Source organism: Ctenocephalides felis, unplaced genomic scaffold (assembly GCF_003426905.1).
Source record: "Ctenocephalides felis isolate EL2017-DRISC unplaced genomic scaffold, ASM342690v1 CF-g0.4_SCAFFOLD_00488, whole genome shotgun sequence".
In the NCBI taxonomy this organism is placed as follows: domain Eukaryota; kingdom Metazoa; phylum Arthropoda; class Insecta; order Siphonaptera; family Pulicidae; genus Ctenocephalides; species Ctenocephalides felis.
In genome coordinates, this window is record NW_020536642.1 from 1,061 (window position 1) to 21,792 (window position 20,732).

The window sequence follows — 20,732 nt, forward strand, 5'->3', positions numbered from 1 at the left end:
GTACGATGTAATGATTTTGTACAGTGAAAAGGATTTGGAGTATTTGCAGAAGTATGTTTTGGTGAATTTGAAGGATAAGTTTAAGATTTGTTTGTTGCATCGTGATGGACAAGGTACAAGTGTCCAAGAGAATTCTGAGAACTCCAAACGCCTAGTTTTGATTTTAACGCGCAACTTTTTGCAAACTGAGTGGATTAAACCGAATTTGCGCCAGGTTTTTAGAAATTTAAAAATCCAGAAACGTCTGGTAGTATTAAAGGACCAGAAACTACACAGGCATGACCTGGATGAAGACTTCAAACCCTTTTTGAAGACTGCTAAAGATGTGAAATCCACTGATGATAAAAACTTTACAGAACGCTTGTTGTACAATTTACCGAAAGTTGGTAAGAATTTGCAGCAGCTGCAAAAACTGGCAGCAAATACTTATACTTTAGAGAATAACACGACAACAGGTTCCATTAGGCAACAGAATTGTGTCAACGTAAACGCCAAGGCTGATATGTACGATTTTGAAAACTACGAGGAAAACAATTACTCGTCTGCGACGACTTGTACGCCTTCTCCAAAATTTGCCAAAAAGAACATGAGGAAGTTCCAGGAAAAGAAAAAACCTTACACGCAACGTCCAAATTCTTCAAATGCCACTGAACACATCTACTCCAGCATAGACTCCGATTATTCCACCTTAGAACGAAGAAATCTACGCCAAAATAACTTCGATCCAAATTTCGGTCAGCATCCTCCTAATTTTGGTCAACTGCCTCCGAATTTTGGACAAGTTCCTCCGCCTAATTTTGGGCAAATCGACCCTAGTTTGGTGGGTCAATTTACGCCCAATAGGGCGAATAGTCCTAATAATTTCTTGGATAGGCAGTCGCCCAATTTTATGAATCAGAATTTTAATCATAGTTTAAGACAGGCCAGTCAGAGGGGCAGGGGCGGTGATAATTCTAGGCATGTCCAGGCTTATCTGGTCTGAATTAAGGATAAAAAATTAGGGAAAGGGAAATTTTTGCCAAGGGAAGTATGGATGGATTTGATGGGTACGATGATTGAGCCTAAATTTGTTTTAAACTGGTAAAATAGGTTGTCGAGGAAGCCTAAATATTTTTATGTCTGTAGGTTTCGTTTTAGGCTTTCAGGATTTAGAGCCAAAATTTCTGGCCAAATCTTTTCGTGCCCCAAAATTTTGGAGTCAACAAGCCTAATTGTTCCTGGTTTTTGTTCAGTTTTGAATCAGTTGATCAGGTTTGTCCAGTTTCATAGATTTTATGACTTAGACATCTTGTAATAGGTTTCAGGATTTAGAAAGATAAATTCAAGCCTAAAATTTTACACTAATCCGAGATCTAGATTCTACAAAAGTCAACCAACCTTATATTTCTAGGCCTTTTTAGTTTCAAATCAAATTGATCCAGGTTTAGACTTACAATAAGGCTTAAAATGTTATAACTTAGGTTTTGATACTTCAAACCCAAAAATTTGGTAAAAACTTGATTGAATTTGGTCAAAACTTTATCCCCTAAAATATTTTGGCTTATATGTCCTTTATCCTGCAAAAATTTCTCTCTAGACTAGTAATTTGTATAAACAATGTAAATATACTAATTTTTAAGATTGTAAAATTATTCCAAATGTTAATCTTTTCGGTAATTACTTTTATAAACTATTTTAGTATTAATTTAATATTAAAATATAATTGTTACTATTTTAATATTAGTTTAATATCAAATTGGTGCACTTGGAATTTTGAGGTCAAAACGATGCACACACGTGCCATCTGTTGGTTGGTTTTGACATTGAAATTTTGGGGTCACCACAAAATAAGACCGTATATATATATAGAAATAATTATTATTTTTTTTATTGATGCATTTCCAAAATTTATATATTTATTTTAAAAATAAAAGACAAGAGGAACCTTTGGAATATTACTTATAAGGGTTATAAAGACCCCAAAGAAGGGGATTTTTTGGTTTTGAAATTATTTGAAAAATAAAAGTCAAATACTGAATGTAAAGGTCACAAAGACTCCAATCATTTTTTTTTTTTGTGATTTTCAAATGATTTAAGACATAAAAGACAAATGAAACTTTAAAAATATTATTTTTAAGGGTCATAAAGACCCCAATGGATGTTTTTTTTTTTTTAATTTTTACATTATTTGAAAAATAAAACACAAAGAAATTCTTTATAAATTTACTTGTAAAAGTCATAGAGACTCCAATATGTGAAAATGTTTCATTTTCTTGGGGTCTTTTGATTGATTTGAAAAATATAAAACAAAATGACCCTTTAGGCCTTAGGGTTTTACCTAAGTATCTTAAAGACCTCAACCTTTATAAATAAAGTACCCTTCAAAGTATTACTAAGGGTCTTAAAGACCTCAAGAAATACAAATATAATTTTTTTTAGGGGTCACTTTGGGATCTTGTAGTATTTTAAAGGTTTCCAAAAATGTACGCTTTTTAGATTTTAGAATTTTTTTAAAATGACGTCATTGAACCAAGAAATTTAAGGAAAAATGGACTAAAATGCATTTATTTGACGTGGAAATTTTTTTTGCTAAATTTATTATTTTTAATTTTGCAATGTAATTTATATAAATAAACTATTACGTCAAAAATAATTTAAATGCATTTTGGTTTTACGCAGAATTTTGAAAATATAAAAATTGTTTTAATAAAAATTTGCAAATTTTCTAAAAATTATGAAAGTTGCAAATTTTTGCAAACAAAAGATGTCACGTCTAAAATTTATAATATTAGTTATAAATAAATAATTGGCAAAATAAAAATTTAATATTTTAAATATTAAATTTTCGAAAAAAATATTATAGAAAATTTGAAAAGATCAAAATTATTTGGGCTTAAATTTGGATTTGTACTTTTTTGCACAAATTTGCAAAAAACGATTTCGTTGCAACAAGGGACTAATTTTTTTCTGCAAATTTTGGAAAATAATTTGCAAAAAAATATTAGCCCTTAAAGGTCAGGTCAAAAAGCAAAAGTATAAAAAATAAATTACAAAAATTTTGTAAAATGTTTAAAACAATTATATTTTTGCTTGTATACATATTTTATTATTAAAAAATATATATTTGTAATTATTTGAATATAAATATTAAATTAGTGTTTAATACTTTATATTTATAATTATTTAAATATAAATATTTAATACTATATAAACTAATTAATTTTTTAAGTGTTCAATGACGTCACAAAAATAAATTTATCCACATATAATTTGTATATTTGTAAATTTGTATTATATAATTTATCCTTTTTTATTGTAAATATTATACATACATATATATAAATAAATCAAAAAACGACTGTACATAGATATTAATTTTTATTATTCTATTAATATTATTCTATTGAAAAAAACTAAATAATAAACAAATAAATAATTACGATATTAAATTTATTATTGTATAATTATAACACGAACGAATTTATTTATAAACAAAAAATTGTATTAAAAAGTTTCCAAAAAAAAAAAAAAACAAAAATGAATTGAATTTGAATGAATAAAATTGAATTCGAAGGAGTTTATATGAAAAAATTAAATGATTTGTTTTATTTAAATTATAGATATATATTTATGTGATTTTTTTTTCAGGATAGAGTTAAAAATTTAATTATTGAATATAATTTTTTTTATATATTTTTTGCAAGTTCCAATTTTCCAACAAACAATTTATGTTAAATTGGATTATATAGTTGCATTTTTAAAGAGCTCATCAGGACATCAAGTGGAATATTTATGATTTATTTTGTAAAATTAATATAAAATGCAACTTGCCAATAGGCAATGTGGTTAAATATTTAATTGAATATATAAAATTAAAAAAAAATAAAATGCAAATACATTTTGTCAAAAAAAAGTATCAATTTTTCAACAAACATTAAATTTGTCATGTTTAAAGAGCTCATCAGGACATCAAGTAGAATATTTATAATGTATTTTTGAAAATGAATATATAAAGCAACTTGCCAATAGTCCTCATATAAAATATATTCAAACAATTTCTTCAGGGCAAAATATTTGGAATAAGAAAACAAATTATTACCAGTTTCATTTTAATGAGCTCATCAGGACGCAAAGCATTTTATATTTAATTTAACTTTAAAACAGAAGTTTTAACAAAGTCACTTGCCAATAGTCCATATAAATGCAATTTATTGTTATGTATTTCCGTATTATTATTTTGGAGTTGTTTCTTGAAATTTTATTTTTTACCTTGTGAGCAAAAGTGCTTGCCAGTAGAGTCCCTTTTTTTGTAATAATAATGATTTGAATGCAATATTTTATTAATTTATTACTCCAAATGACTTTCAAATTGTTCGTCAGTAGAGTCTCTTTTTGTCATTTTTGTCCTCAACTAAAGTACTCAATTACCGAGTAACATAGATAGTTATTTCTCTAATATTATGGCGTAATGAAATTCCGATTACAGTAGGAATAAATTAAAATAAATTAAGATATTCGTAAAAATGGAGCGACATTTTTAAAACATTTGTTTGTCATGTCTCTTTTTTTCCTATTCACTTTGGATAAAACAAATAACAAACAGACATGTTGTTTCTTGTTACAGATATCATGGCCGATGGATGGCCATGAAAGGCACAAACTGGTAATGAATAGAAAAGAATTAATTATACGTTGCAGAAGGATAGCGTAATTGTTAAAAAATAATAGTTATACACTAGTCCAACAATTACTCAACTACTTAAGCAAAATTATTTATTTCAATTTTTTACGAGCTCTGCAGGATAGAGAAATTGCTCTACAAGTTATAAACATGAATGAACTACAGAAACATGTTTGAAATATTATAGAAACCTTTATAAACATATTTATATAAGGAAATAAACGTTTAACATACTGTGAAAAAAAGGATTTGTATAGAATCTTGAATTTCCAATGAACATAAAACACGTTGGAGAATAAGCATTATAAAATATATATCACCATAATAAATTTAGCTAACACTAAATATGGCGAAAAAAGATTTATTTAATTAATATAAACTTACATTCAAATCAACATTTTGCAACTAAAAGTGACATTACTGATGAACAACCTGGAAGTAAATCATTTCAATTGATTGAAAAGGGACTCTACTGTTAGAAGTCGATTTTTTAAATAGTAACTAGTGGTGTATGGCATCGTGCCTTAAGGCAAATTGCTGGAACTTCCCTTACCGTAACGAAATGTTCGAGGAATATTAAATCTTTTCAAATAGATTAATATAAATACTGTAACATTTTTTAATATTTCTAAGAACTATATAAACTGAATTGCAGAGTTAAAATTATTTATTTAAAGTATATAAATGAGCTTTAGTATTTTAGCAATAATTAAAAATAAAACTGAATTATTTTCGATATACAAAAAAATTAAAAAAATATTTTTTTCTCCTCAAAAGCAATTGTTTTTTGGATCATTCAAATCGGATGCTCCGTTTTCTCAAAACCTCGATTTCTATTTTCTGCACTCTTTGCTCCGTATCTCCGTAACAGCCAGACCTGCCTTTGCCAAAAACTAATCAGCACATCTCCTTATCAATAGCTTTAGAACTTGGTTTAGAATTGATAGGGAGGCCTTAAGGCAAGTTGCTTGAATGTTGCAATAATAGCAAATAATCGACTTAATAAAAAAAAAGAGAATTAGCTATTCTAATTGAAAATGTTTCCTTAAGGTATAAATAACTAAAATTAGACAATTAGAACTTATTATTAGCCCAAGCAAACTTTAGTGAATTTTTACAATTTTAATGCTTATTATAGGCCTATAATATTTTAATAAGCTAGCTTGAACTATGAAATCTATTGTCGTATATTTTGCAGTTTTCTGCTAATTATAAAAAAAAAAACGTCTTTGCCGATCGTTGCTCAAAACTTTTCAACTCAAGTCCTCATCGAAATTGCATCGAATGATTTAAATTTTTGAAATAAGCGTCACTGTTTTTGCAAAAACGTCGGCGAAAACTCAAATTTTGTCATCGATACATATTTTTGAAGTAAAACTTTATTAGGCGCGACTAGGATGTAAATCCGTACAAATGCAACGGAAGTGCGTTACGGCTGATAAGAGTCGTTAAGGTAAGAGTCGAGTGCCAGTGATTCGTCATTCGCTCTCGATGATATCACTTTTATACGGGTCGATTGTGATTAGTCGTCGTGTATGTGAATAGAGATCTGTCGTTGCATGCGTAACGACATCAACGTTGTATGCGTACCGATATCAACAACGAAATCGGCATAGATAAATAAACATTTCATAGTTACATCGTAGTACAAATCTTGATTTAATGAAAAATGCCTGAATCAGAAGAATACTTTACCCTGTTCCTTGAAAATAATAAAACAAATTAAACAATTTGGGCCGTGTACTAAACGTAAGTTTATTCATTTGAAATTATTTTTATATTATTCGTAGTTTTTATAAATCTTTAGAGTTATTGAATTGGAAAATATTTTTTAGACAAGACAGATATTACAGCTGTTCAAAGAATGAAACTGTATCGCCAGCGAAAAAGTAAAAAAATACAATCAGTCACTGAATGTATGTTAATTTCAATAACATGAAGTTCTTGAAACACAAATATTATATGATGATGAGTGATATTGTGAAAGCAATATTTGTTTAGGCGTCGTTTAACATAATCCCCTGTGTGAACAAATATTATGGAATTTATTAATCAGCAATTACTTCATTTCTCTAATGAAGGTTCAAGTCCTAAATGCTAATTACAATGACAAACCGATTATATCGTATTTGAAGTATGACTTTAATTACATTATTGTTTTCAAATATTATACATATTTTTAATGCTATTATAAATATATAAATTATAATTTACCATTATTTATTATTATATATTATTGTTTTAAATAATTTCAAATAGATTATCTTCTTCTTTTATCGGTTTTCCTTAATGATCAAATTTTTCCTTAATATAAAACAAACAAAAAATTTCTTCATCTTTCTCACGAAACCATCTGGTGGCGAAACGGAGTTCGTCGGGTTTGCTAGTATATATATATATATATATATATTACTATTCGTGCCCTATAAAATCTTATCAGGCCCAAAACACGCGAGGACAAAACCAGAGTCAACTACTAAAAACTAAACTGAACCCATTTTTATAGAAAATTGTCCGCAATTTCATTTTATAATCCATTTCACAAAATCCCTTTTCATAAAAACAATATTTTGTAGGGGAAACCGGATTAAAAATACTCCGATAATAGAAAAGGACTCTACTAACGATCAAACAAAACAGAACTAGTGGTGTATCGCATTGTTCCTTAAGGCAAAGTTAAATGTAAATGTAAATATAAATGTAAATATAAATATAAATATAAATTATAAATATAAGTTAAAATATAAATAAAAATATAAATATAAATATACTCCGTACCATAATGAAATATTCGAAAATAAAATTTAGTTAAAAATATTTCTTGAAAATTACAAAAATAAATTAAAAAAGAGTGCGCGTAAGGATCACACGCGATTGAAGTAAAACTTTTAATATTGTATGAGTAGGCAATTAAGATAAAAATAAAAAAACATCATATTTGAATTTTAAAAATAATCTTTCAATAATCACATAACATCAATTCAAACCCGCTTACAGGAAATTCAAACCATGAACGTAGAAGTTCATCATTATCGCCACGTTCTATGTACACTAATTTTCCTACACAACCATTAGCTAAGCCATCACTTACATCGATATTAGTTGTTATTATGTAAAATTTATTCAGAACTGAAATTATTTCATACGGCAAAGCCCCGGTATCAATAACCGATTTTTTTGAAACTGCTGACGAATGTATGATTGTTGATCTGTCGCATGGCAACCTACACAAATATCCGTGGCAGTAGATATTATTTTGTCTTCAACGAGATTCAATATAAATTTATTATATTCCATGACACGTGTATTCTCTAAGAAAAGTCTTATTCCATGAGGACATAATACAGCAACCTCTTCTTTTGTAAAAAAAACGTGATTCAATTAATGCAAGTTCATATACGGTTTAGCGCTCGACTTACGCATGACATGACGGGTGTGGATACTCGCGACATTAGCGCTTACGGCGTCGTAGTGTTCAACTACACGTTGGCGTTTTCGTTGCATTTGTACGGATTTACACCCGTGTCGCGCCTAAAAATTTTTACACCCATATCGCGCCTAAAGAAGTTTTACTTCAAAAATGTTTTTTTCTCAAAATTGTTTCGTCAAAACAAGCAGAAAGTTTTTTGAATCATTCCAATCGGACGCTTAGTTCTCTCAAAAACTGCAATTTTTTACACATTTTTGCACAATATCTCCAAAACAACTAGACCTGGCTTTACCAAAAACTAATAACCACTTCTCCCAATCATTACAAATTGAATGTTTTTTAGATCATTCAAATCCGATACTCCGTTCTCTCAAAAACTCGATTTGGATCTTCTGCACTCTTTGCTCCGTATCTCTGTAACGGCTGGACTTGCTTTTGCCAAAAACTAATCAATACATCTCCCTATCAATAGGAATCGAAAGGTAAATGAATCATTCGAATCGGTTGATCGGTGCGCCCGAAAACGTCGACAGAAAAAATTGTATCCACATAAACTCACACATCCATTTTTTCTGAGGTATGTCAAAATGTTCAGAAACGTCTGAAACGTGAAGAAATGCAAAAAAAAAATATTCTTAATTTTCGGCCCATTACAATAACTTAAATTAAAAAGAACTATACTGAAGAGCAAATTAAATATCTCATTAATTTAAAAAAGATGAAACTTGTAATGAAACCAACAGAAATTCATCTTGAAATGTGAAATACGACTCTACTGACGAGCAAATTTATTATTGACCCAAGATATGAAAAAGGACTGTACTGACGAGCACACGAATTAGCAGCTGAGAACATGAAAAAAATTTACTAAAGACCTTTAGTAGTGACCTGAAATATAAAAAAGGACTCTACTGACAAGCAAATTAAATATCAGACTAAAGTATCAAAAAAGGACTCTACTGACGAGTAAATTGATTACCAGACTAGAAAATAAATAAAGGACTCTACTGACGAGCAAATTAAATATCAGATTAGACGATAAAGAAATGGCTCTACTGACAAACAAAATAGTAGCATAGGAAATGCAAATGAGACTTTATTTATATAGAGCAAAGTAGATTTCTAGTAGAGGTAGAATTCTAGGTAGAGTAGATTTCTAGGTAGAAATTTTCTACCTATATGAAAAAGAAAACTCTACCGATGAACAAAATTAACTTTAAAAAAAGAACTCTACTAACAACCAAATTAAATATAGACCTGAAAGACAAATAGATGATTTTACTATCGAGCAAATTAAATATAAACACAATAGACCAAAAGAGGATTCGATGAGCAAACTGAAAATTGACCTAAAGTAATAAATAGGACTCTACTGACGAGTAAACAAAACTGCAAGCTTGGGTATAAAATAAAGAAGAACTGATGAGCAAACTCAAATTTTGCAAAAAAAAATTAAAAATGACTTTATTCACAAATCATCGAAAACGTAAATGCAAAGCAAAATCTAAAACCGTCCGTTTTGCGCGCAAAAGACTATCACGGGGAAGGCATCGTCGTAGATCAGGCTCCAGAAGTAGGCGAAGCAGGTCCCATAGCAGGTGCAGAAAATAAAATGGGCAAAATAGTAGAAAATGATTGTTTTGGATAAAAAAATGTTTACATACTGGTTTGCATATATATGTTTGTACTGTTTTATTAAATATTTGTTGTGTTTGAGTTTTGAACTTTGAAGTACAATCAATAGTCATAAAATAATTAATAATATATCGAATTTTTTTCCGATGAACATATATCAGTTGTGTTGAACAATTAATTTAAATTCGCTTGCCATGTTGCCCAAACCTAATGCATTATTTCCATTACACGTGTATTCCATTAGTTTTATTGTTATAAACGTTTTATTGTTAATTTCATATGTATAAATAATAGAATTATTAATACAATCGATAACAATTAATAACAAGATAAAAAAAGAAAAGGACTGTACTGACGAGCAAACTAGAACAAGACAAAAAGTCTTACAAAAAGGGCGTTCCTGAAAAGGACAAGAAGTTCTATGATTTTTACAAATTCACTAAAGGTTGGAATAAAGTATTAGGCGTTCTTGAGACGTACACAATATGTAATAATTTAAATAATTGCAGGTATAAGTTTGTTTAAAGATACCAATTTGGCCATCACAGTTTGAGGATTCTTTGCGTGTGAACAATTCTAACATGGCGGCAATGTGGCCAACATTGACATGACGATTATTTTGACGTACAAAATAAACTTTCTATTATTTACATTACATTAAAATAGACATTATACATAAATGGAGTAATTTATAAAAATAAAAGTAATTTATAAAAATATTCCTGTTGAGATGATAAGATTGAAGATGATTATCAAAACCATATCAAAACATTTCTTTCTAAAATGTTACGACGGGAAAAATTCCTAACCTTATGCTGCAAGTATCACCTTAAATTAGTTAAATTTAATATCATTGATTAAAATACATGATTAATTAGTACACAACTGTTTTCTCTGTTATAATCAGGTAAAATATCTAATCATGTCAGAAGAAAAAACTACCTCGATTAAAATTGAACCACTAGAATATTCAGCAGAAGATCCTCAAAATGAAGAGGATATTAAGTCTGAATCTTGTTCAGAGAATGGAGAAACATGTCTGGAAAGATTTATGAATTCTAAAATAACTGTAGAGGAAGAAATCAAACAGGAATTAATGCAGGCTCCTATAAACGTGATCGAGAAGGAGAAAATATTGGATCAGAAATAGTTCAAGTAAAATATTTGAGTAAAAGAGTAGATAACAATTAACATACATTTATATATAATTTTAGTTTTTGCTTAATTATTTCAAATTGCTAATGCAAAACTAATAAAATTATTTTTCAGTTTTAATTTTATATTGTTTGTTATAATGCATTATCAATTATATTTAAATTTTCGGTATGTAAGGCATTTATTATTATTATAGACGCAAGAGCCTTAAATAAGATTTATCAATATTGATCATTGCTTATAAATAAATTAATGTATGAATTGAAATTATTCGTGCAAAACTATTTTTGCAAGTGTTTATATATATATGGCGCTAGTGGGCCATATATTATTTATTAATTAATTCTTGAATGAAATCGCAATAATTTTATTTTCAACTTGATAATGAGTGTTTATTAATGTAATTGGTAAAGATGTTGATATGACATTAAATCAAATCTAAATTTCGATCACGAGAAAACGCTAGTTGAAAAACTCGATACAATATTTTTACATCGTTTTGAAAAGCGCGACAATAATATTCGATCGTATAAAAACAATCAGATCGTTATAGCTTGCTTGATGCCAGATCCGTATCAACTAGCCCAATATAATTTAGTTTTGTCATCAATTGGCGTCATTCAACTGACATCTGTCATATGGTGTTCATTCCGCCATATATATATATATATATATATATATATATATATATATATATATATATATATATATTTCATAGTCAAAATGATTACTTTCAGTGATTCACACCATTAAAGATTTGTCTGTGGAATTTAAATGGAAAAGAAATCGCTTATTCGATGAAGCTACTTGCATTGATTTATATAACAATTGCACATCAAATCCTGAAGCAGAAGTACTTAAAACTGATGGGAAGAGAAAAACCAAATGGAGGCCTTTACCAATGGATACTGTAGTAAGTTAATACTAAAAATCATAGTATTTCTGTTGTTTAGAATGTTTTTATTTCATCAAATTTCTTTGACTTGATAATATTTTTTATATTTTTATAAAAATGTATATTATTATATTTGAGGAATTTGAAAAATTATCTTCCAAAAAATTGAAGATAAACGCAAAAGAAGCAATGAAAATAGCTGAGAAACTATATACCAGAGGTTTTATTTCATATCCTAGAACTGAGACAAATATTTTTCCCAGAGACTTCAATTTAAGGTATTTGTTATTAGTTATACAATTTTAAATAACATTACTTTTTATTTAATTTTATTTAAAGACATTTATACTTGTTGAATCTGTTTTGAATAGACTAGTATAATAAAGAGTGTACTGAAATTTATTTATGCATTATTCTCGATATGCTGAATAAATGGCATTTTTTATTAATTTTAGTCAATATGTAGAAAATCAGTGTGATGATTCCCGTTGGGGTGAATTTGCAAGGAAAATTTTGAATAATGGTGGGCCTAATCCAAGACAGGGAAATAAGTCTGACCAAGCCCATCCTCCTATTCATCCAGTTAAAGCTGCATCAGGTAACATTATAAATGAAGTTAATAAAATATCATCAATGTAATCTTCTGCTAATAATCTGTTTCACAATAAATTGCAAACTTGAAAGATTAGCACTTCTAGATTATTCTACAACTGATAATGAGACTATGTCTATAATTTTAGAAGATATATCATTTTCAAATTTGTAATTTTTTTTTTTTTTTGTAGTTATTTAGGTTTTATTTATTACATATTTGCTTTACTTAATTTTATTTAATTGAAAATTGCGTTTTAAGGATTGACAGGAAATGAAAGTCGTGTGTATGAACTTATTGCTCGTCATTTTTTGGCTTGTGTTTCTGCTGATGCTGTTGGCTTTGAGACCAGTTGTGAAATTCAAGTAGGTGGAGAGTTTTTTTCAGCTACTGGATTATGTATATTAGAAAAAAATTACTTAGAAGTTTATGTGTATGAAAAGTGGAATTCTACAGAGATACATAATTATGAGGTGAGTTTGGAGAGAAATTATTTGAGAATTGATATTCAACAAAAATTCAATAAATCAATGCTTTGAAACTTTATTATTTTGAATTTTAAGGTAGGACAAAAGTTTACACCAACGAGTATTCATTTAGATCCTGGAGTCACTACACCTCCGCCACTATTAACAGAAGCCGAATTAATTGCACTGATGGATAAGCATGGCATAGGTACTGATGCCACTCATGCAGAACATATTTCAACTGTGAAAGACAGACTTTATGTTGGAGAAGGAGAGGACAGGAGATTGGTACCCGGTATTCTTGGCATGGGATTAGTGGAAGGGTAATTTTGTTATTATCATGATATATATTTAGATATATATATATATATATATATATATATATATATATATATATATAGCTATGTATTGTGTATCTTTATATTTTAGTTACCAAAAGGCAGGTTTGGAAATGGCAAGACCGGATCGCCGCGCTGCTTTGGAGGCAGATTTAAAATTGATATGTGAAGGTCGCAAAGATCCCAATGAAGTGCTTCGTCTACAGGTAGTTAAGTTATTTTACAACAAGTACGATTACAAAATAGAATATATTTATTACTTATTTTCTTTCAATTATATGTGAATTTTTCTTATGCAGGTTGCTATTTACAAAGAAGCTTTCATTAAAATTGTTCAAAACTATAATGATTTAGAAAGAGCAGTTGTGGATCGATTTGAAGATCGCGGTTTAACTAGACGTGAACCTAAAGTTCCATATCGGCCTGAAGGAGCAGGCCCTCCGGCGAAATTAGAATTTAAACCTTTTCGGAGGGACGATGATGACGGTAAAACATTTTCGTAAATTATATATTACTGGACAAAATTGTTCATTCTTAACTTTAAAAAACCGCGCGCTTCGTGCGTACTGTTAGCACGAAGCGTCAGCGTCTTGTATGTTGGTAACATGTAAGTCAATCGCAATGTTCGCGTTTGACATAACCTGTCGCAACTTTTACGTAAAAATTCGCTCTCTTATATCCTAGACAATATAATAATATGTCTTATATGATACACCGCCGAAGAGTAAAGATCTATTAAAATATATAATATTAACAATCCATCCAGCGTTTTAATTTACCAATTACATATCGAGAAATTCATAATTTTTTATTTATCTCAATTTTAAACTAATATATCAAAAATATATTTCAATGGTATTATTTGTTTTTTGATGTACATTGTTTTTTTTTTTTTTTGTTTAGATGATAGTGGATTTGGCGGACATGGAGGTGGTGGCGGAGGCGGTAGCGATAACAGGCGTGGTGGTGGGTGTGTATAATTTATTATTTTGTTGTGATAATTTATCACAATTAGAGTCAGAAATTAACATACTTTTGTTTATTTTCTTTTTAGTGGTGGCTTCTCTAATTATTCAGAAACAAGAAATTCAACAAAAAGTAATACTTATTCAAGTTATCAATCTACATCAGGTGCATATTCCTCTGGTTCATCTTCACGAGTTACCAATGATAATAGAGGTAACAATTTGTTAATTAAGTTTTTGAGCATATGAAGTATAATAGTTTGTTCTCAATTATATTATTTGCAGATAATTCCTTTTTCCCAAATAAATCAGATGACAAAACTAGATCACATGGTGGTGAAACTGACTTTAATGTAAATGATGATTTTGATTGTATGATTACAGGTAAAATTATTATTAACACACTATAGGCGGGCCCCGTAAAAATACTCGTCAGACCAAACTGATATGTGTAGCGGGCAAATCGCTTGCTCGACACGAGTGCTTTTTCCGTCGCCTCGCATGAACACAAATGGCTGTCACATTGAACATATTTTTTTATAACTCTTTTTTTTAAAAAAAAAAACCGTCTGGTTGTTTTGAACTATAAAAAAATTATTTAATTAATGCATAATTAAACATAAAACTAACAAAAACTAGTGAATGGCATCGTGCCTTCAGGCAAATTGCTGAAACTTCCTGTACCATAACGAAATGTTCGAGGAATATTGAGTATTGAATGAAATATTTTTTTTCTAAAGCAAATGTTATGTCAACACAATCAGAATGTTTTTTGAATCATTCAATTCGGATGCTTATTTCTATCAAAAACTGCCATTTTGTGTACATTTAGCTCCGTATCTTTGAAATGGCTGAACCTGCCTTTGCCAAAAACTAATCACCACTTCTCCCAATCATTACTAATTTAATGTTTTTTAGATCATTCAAATCGGATGCTCCGTTCTCTCAAAAACTCGATTTCTATTTTCTGCACTTTTTGCTCTGTATCTCCGTAACGGCTAGACCTGCGATTGCCAAAAACTAATGAGCACATCTCCCTATCAATAGGAATCGAATGTTTTTTGAACCATTCAAATCGGTTGGTCCGTGCGCCCGAAAACGTGAACGAAAAAATGCGGCCACCAAAAACACACGCACACACACAGACACATCCATTTTTAATGAGGTATGCCAAAATGTTCAGAAACCTAAAAACCGTAGAAAAATGGAAAATTTTTCATTCTTGATTTTCCGCCCATTACTATATATAGGTTAGTTATAACTAACCTACGGAAAGTTAAAAAATTACCGTACAGTAGATATATAAACCAATTTTTACATACGTGAAATTTATGGAAAAAATCACCCCTTATGAAGAGGTGCTGGGACCCGGATAGCAAAAATAGCTGAACCACTTCAATTAAACTATTTGGTTTCAAAACAACGCAACTTTGACCTAAAAATGATTCAATAATTGGAGGATTGTCAAATTCTGACCACTCCACTTCTTCATTGTCATTATTTCCAGAATCTCTGGATATAATCGGTAAAACTCTACGTCTTCTAGGATGAGAAAAATCTTCATCCACATACACTACCAAAATCAGTAATATAAAAATCACTTCCAATTTGTGATAAATTATTGACGCAAACTTTACTATCGCTATCCGATGCCATTATTTCATTATTGCAAATAACAATGTAAAAAAGATTTGAACTATACAAATCTGACAAATAACTAAAATATTTGATAAAGTATATATTGAACACCTTTTTATTGTTGTAAATTCTGCATATTTATCTACAAAACAAATTGCGAGTAGCTTGAATGAAAAGAAACTTGAAGATAAAACATATTGTTTCTTATCCTTATTCTTGTTCTAAAAGTCTTTCAATACGTAAATCAATTGAATCTAGAGAAAAGTATCAGCTATTCTTTCAATATCATATGCAAACCGATCAGATAAAAGTATTTTGACTCACTTTTAAAGTTAGTCTATTCAAAGCGTAATAATACCTTGCCCGCCGATAAGCAACAGTCCTCGCAGAGCGTAATTTTACGGGGCCCGCCGATAGTGTGTTAATTTTGTTGAAAAATTATTAATAACTTCTACAAGTATCATACTATTTTTTATATTATTTTCCTGTGTATTACTTTCCTGTTTTTTTTTTTTTCAATTTTTAATTCTAAAATTTAAAATTTACTAGATTTTTTTTTCAGATATGGATTGGGACGATAACTTTAATGAAAATGGTATTGTTGACAGCAGCATACAACAGAACGATAATAGCAACTCAAATTACAGCAGCACCAAATTTACTCGTAATTATAAAAGTCTAAGGGCACAAACGGAAAATAAAGACTTTTCAACTAATCAGAAACAAACATATGGAGGGAACAGTTCCGGCTGGCATCAAACTAAACATTCTAATAGAAAGCAAAATGATGAAAAAGAGGTTTTATGCAGTGGCTGCCAAGAACCAGCTAGAAAGTAAGAAAAAAAATTTTACAATCATGATATACTCCTGCATATTTTATACTGAGGATTGTTGTTTGATATTTTTTAGACAGACTGTAAAAAAAGAGGGTCCAAACAAAGGCAGAAAATTTTATGTATGTCCCAAACCTATGGAACAACAGTGTAAGTTCTTTGAGTGGGCAGAAGATGAACCTGAGCATGATAGCAATGAATCAAGTAAGCACTAAAATAATTAAAAGTATATATAGTTTAAGATATAGAGATATACAAACATATATGCTATGTAAATGTTATTATAGCTAACAACTGGTCAAGTAAACCTTCAAAGTCAAGAAAGACTTCAACTACAGTTTCAAAGAGAAAAACAACTTCTAAGGCAACTGGTACAAAACCCACTTCAAAAAGAAAATGTGGCCAATGTCGACAGGAAGGACACACAATTAAAAATTGTCCAAATATTAGCCATGTATGATATCTCAATGAAAAATGAGACGGTAATAATTGTTTTAATTTTTTTTAACATGAGTTTTAAGCATTACATTTTAAAATAACACTATATATGTATGAACATATGTATATATATATATATATATATATATATACATATATATATATATACTAGCATACCCAGCCTTGCGTTGCAACGGCCCTTATTAAAATCCATCTGATTGAAATTTGAATCCGTTTGACAACCAAATTTCAAACCTTTTGTTATAAAAAATTTATATCAATCCAAAAATAAATAAAATCCGGATTATTAAACATTTGAATAAATGAGTACATTACAAAATGTATAATGAATAACCAAGTGATTTTTATAAATTTGTTATATCTTATTTGGTATTACGTTCTATTTACCTTCAGCTAACATTTTAACATGTTCTACGATGCTTTATTTAGGAATGGTTTCACATACTATTGGTCACATACTATTGGGAACTTGCTATAATCCTTTAATATTTTTTTTGAAAATTTTCCATAAATTTATGATTAGACACTCATCGGATTTCAATGCATTTTTTTAAATTTGTTATTACTTACGAAACACTTATAATATAAATTTCCGACTATACATTCATATTCATACTATCCCCGAAACTAACATGGAAAAAGTTCTGAGGAATTCGAGTCCAAATCTATTAAATGTTTGATTTTTGGCACTTCGAAATTTAATATGATATGATATAATATTCAGTTTTCAATCATGATTTCTATTAATTTTGTGATGTTTATCTGAATGAACAACTTAAGCAAATTAAATCTTAATCATAAATCAATTTATTCATAAATTTCCCGGAATATTAACAAACGTCATTTTCGGCATTTATTTAAAATTCGTAACCGCCCAAATTTATTTAAATTTGATAAATTTTATTATTCTGTATCTTAAATGTGATTTGTGATATTGCCTAAGTTGCAATAATTAATGTATTTGTGCCTATTGGAATTCGTTAAAAATATTAATTCTTTTGACCTGTCAAAATTTTGTTTATGATTAAAGTTAAATTTAATATGTCGCTTTTTCATTCTGATCTATTATGTTTTGAGGACGTGTTAGTATCCGAACTAATATGTTGAGCAAACCAAATAAATATAAATTATAAATTTATTCATCTAATACTTTCCATAGATATGGATAATTGACATTTCACTTTTTTTAGTTTACAACTATCAAAATTTATTTAAATCTATAAACATTATATATTTCTATTATTTTGAATATAGCATTTTGCCTAATTTGGATATAACTGTTGTATATATTATATTATATCTGTCCCTTTTTCAATTAGTAAAAATAATATATTTTTAGAATTGTCATTTTTTTTTTCAAAAATCATAAATCGTTTTTTCTCGAAGTTTCCATAAATATTGACATTTGTCATTTTAGTGTTTTGTTTTTTTTTAGTGAATTTCTGTCAAAATTTATGGAAATTTATAAATAATATAAAACTAAATAAATATTTCCTTCTTGGTCGAAATTTAATATAATATGATATAATATATTTTTCAATAATGTTTTGTATCTACAATATTACCTATAACAAAACTTGGAATAATTAATGTATTTGTTTTTTATTGAAGTCGTTAAAAATTCAATTTTTCTGAACTGTCAAAATTTTGTTTATTATTAATGATTAATTTAATATGTCGTTTTTTTATTGTGATCTATAATGTTTTGAGTGGTTTTGAGGAAGTTTTGGTATCCGAACTAACTTCGTAAGCAAATCAAATAAATATAAATTATAAATCTATTTATCTAATAATTTTTATAAATATTGACAAATGTCATTTCACATTTTTTTAATAACTTTTATTTAAATTTATGAACATTGATTTTTAATTAGATTTAAAATTATAAACAGTGATTTTGAATGTAGCTTTTCATCTAATTTGGATATAAATGTTGGATATATCTATATATGTATATGTTTTTGAACTGTCAATTTTTTTTTCAAAAATCATTAATCTTTTGTTCTCGAATTTTCCATAAATTTTGACATTTGTCATTTTAGTGTTTTGTTTTTTTTTTGGTCATTTTCTGTCAAAATTTTTAGAAATTTATAGAAATTATATATTTATATTTCAAATTTACTGTTCAAAATTTCCTATAACCTAAGTTGGATATATATGCACACGATGAGCCAATAAAATTTAAAATCGGTCCAGTAGTTTGGGCGTCCATCGCGAACCAACATCGTGACACGAGATTTATATATATATAGATATATATATATATATATATGTTGAAAATGTTTAAATTTGATGTTGAAATGTATGATAGATTTCTTGGAGGGCGTAACATCAAGTAAAAAAAGTAAAGTAAAGATTTTCTTCAAGACATCTTTATATTTCCATACGTTTCGACGTAAAATTCTACGTCATCTTACACAAAATTCCTATCCCCCACATCTTATAAAATCCGTCACAAACAATAGACTCACTTTTTTAAAAAACAAAATAACTAACCCCAACCTAAGTTTAATTTCCACAAAAGATAATAATTTTGAAGGTACCATTTAATATTGTTTTCAATCATTTTTAACTTCTCAATTCTTAACTTTGGCCTTTATATGTTTTATTTAGGTAGAATTAGAATGTTCTGAAAAATTTTTTTTTTTATCATGCTTACAATTGTAAGTATGATAAAAAAAAATTTTTCAGACATACTGTTGATGAACAAATATGATGTTGTATGCGAGTGGACTTACTTGACATATACAATTTATTTATATAATCAGTTAATATTGCCGTTGTTCCGAGACTATTTTCTTAAAGTAAAATAACAATATAAAGAAAATATTAGAAGTACCTTCCTCAGGACCTCGCTAGCATTACCTTCGTGCTGCGTATGGCCCCAGCCAGTTGCTATAGCTTTTTATTAGTAATTTCATTATTTTTTGGCAAACAGATTGGTATTACTTGCTTGTTTAAGTTCACTCTGAATATAAAAATAGAAAATAAAATAGTCATTTTTATTCAGGTTATGATGATAAAACTACCAAATTAATTCAAGGTTTTATTGATTGCTATGTGGTGCTAATTCAAAATGCATTTTAAACTTACATTCTATTCAATTTCAATAATCCTACATCATAATATTTAGAATTGGGCTTATATTCTGGATGCCTCAATCTTTCTGAAACGGTGAAGAGTTGAGAGTATTCGAAATTTTTGGGTGTGCCTGAATCAAAATCTGTAACACCCAACTGCACGAAATTCACAGAACCTCTGAAAAGTAGTTTTCGTTAAACGAGAACGAAAAAATAATATTATGCTCAACTTACAAATTTTTGTCATAAACACAATGAGCTGCCGTTAAGACAAAGTTATCACTGATCAAAGAACCTCCGCATGCCCAAATTATATTGTCTTCTTGGCCATAACCAAGACGCGCCTGTAATGAATCAGTACAACTTAATATTCTTACAAATTATTGATTGTACATATATTTAATATATTGTTCATGGATATAAATATACCATGTGCGGAAATTCGCGGTTCTGAGCTTTTTTCCGCCTACTATAAAAGGTACTACCGTGTGTCCACATCGGTTCACGAGGACCTTTTTTGCAGAATTTGTTAGAGTGGGTAGAGTGATTTTTTCGCAAACTAAATGCGAATATTCTATACATTCT

General features: G+C 28.6%; 1 protein-coding gene across 1 annotated transcript; it reads left to right on the plus strand.

Annotated features, from left to right (window-relative positions):
• The first annotated feature begins 10,647 nt into the window (after nt 1–10,647).
• Nucleotides 10,648–17,068, plus strand: LOC113365576 (DNA topoisomerase 3-alpha-like). The gene is made up of 14 exons (XM_026607101.1): nt 10,648–10,762; nt 11,618–11,793; nt 11,914–12,053; nt 12,231–12,373; nt 12,629–12,840; nt 12,931–13,157; nt 13,264–13,378; nt 13,472–13,658; nt 14,076–14,142; nt 14,227–14,351; nt 14,423–14,521; nt 16,338–16,608; nt 16,685–16,812; nt 16,896–17,068. The coding sequence occupies exons 1-14, from the start codon at nt 10,648–10,650 to the stop codon at nt 17,066–17,068; spliced, it is 2,178 nt and encodes a 725-aa protein (XP_026462886.1).
• Nucleotides 17,069–20,732: the final 3,664 nt, after the last annotated feature.

Excerpts from the sequence above, each read along its gene's own strand:
- LOC113365576 (XM_026607101.1), top strand. The coding sequence starts at position 10,648 with ATGTCAGAAGAAAAAACTACCTCGATTAAAATTGAACCACTAGAATAT. Across the intron at positions 10,763-11,617 it reads TTCAGAGAATGGAGAAACAT|TGATTCACACCATTAAAGAT; the intron begins GTCTGGAAAGAT and ends GATTACTTTCAG. Across the intron at positions 12,841-12,930 it reads CAGAGATACATAATTATGAG|GTAGGACAAAAGTTTACACC; the intron begins GTGAGTTTGGAG and ends TTGAATTTTAAG.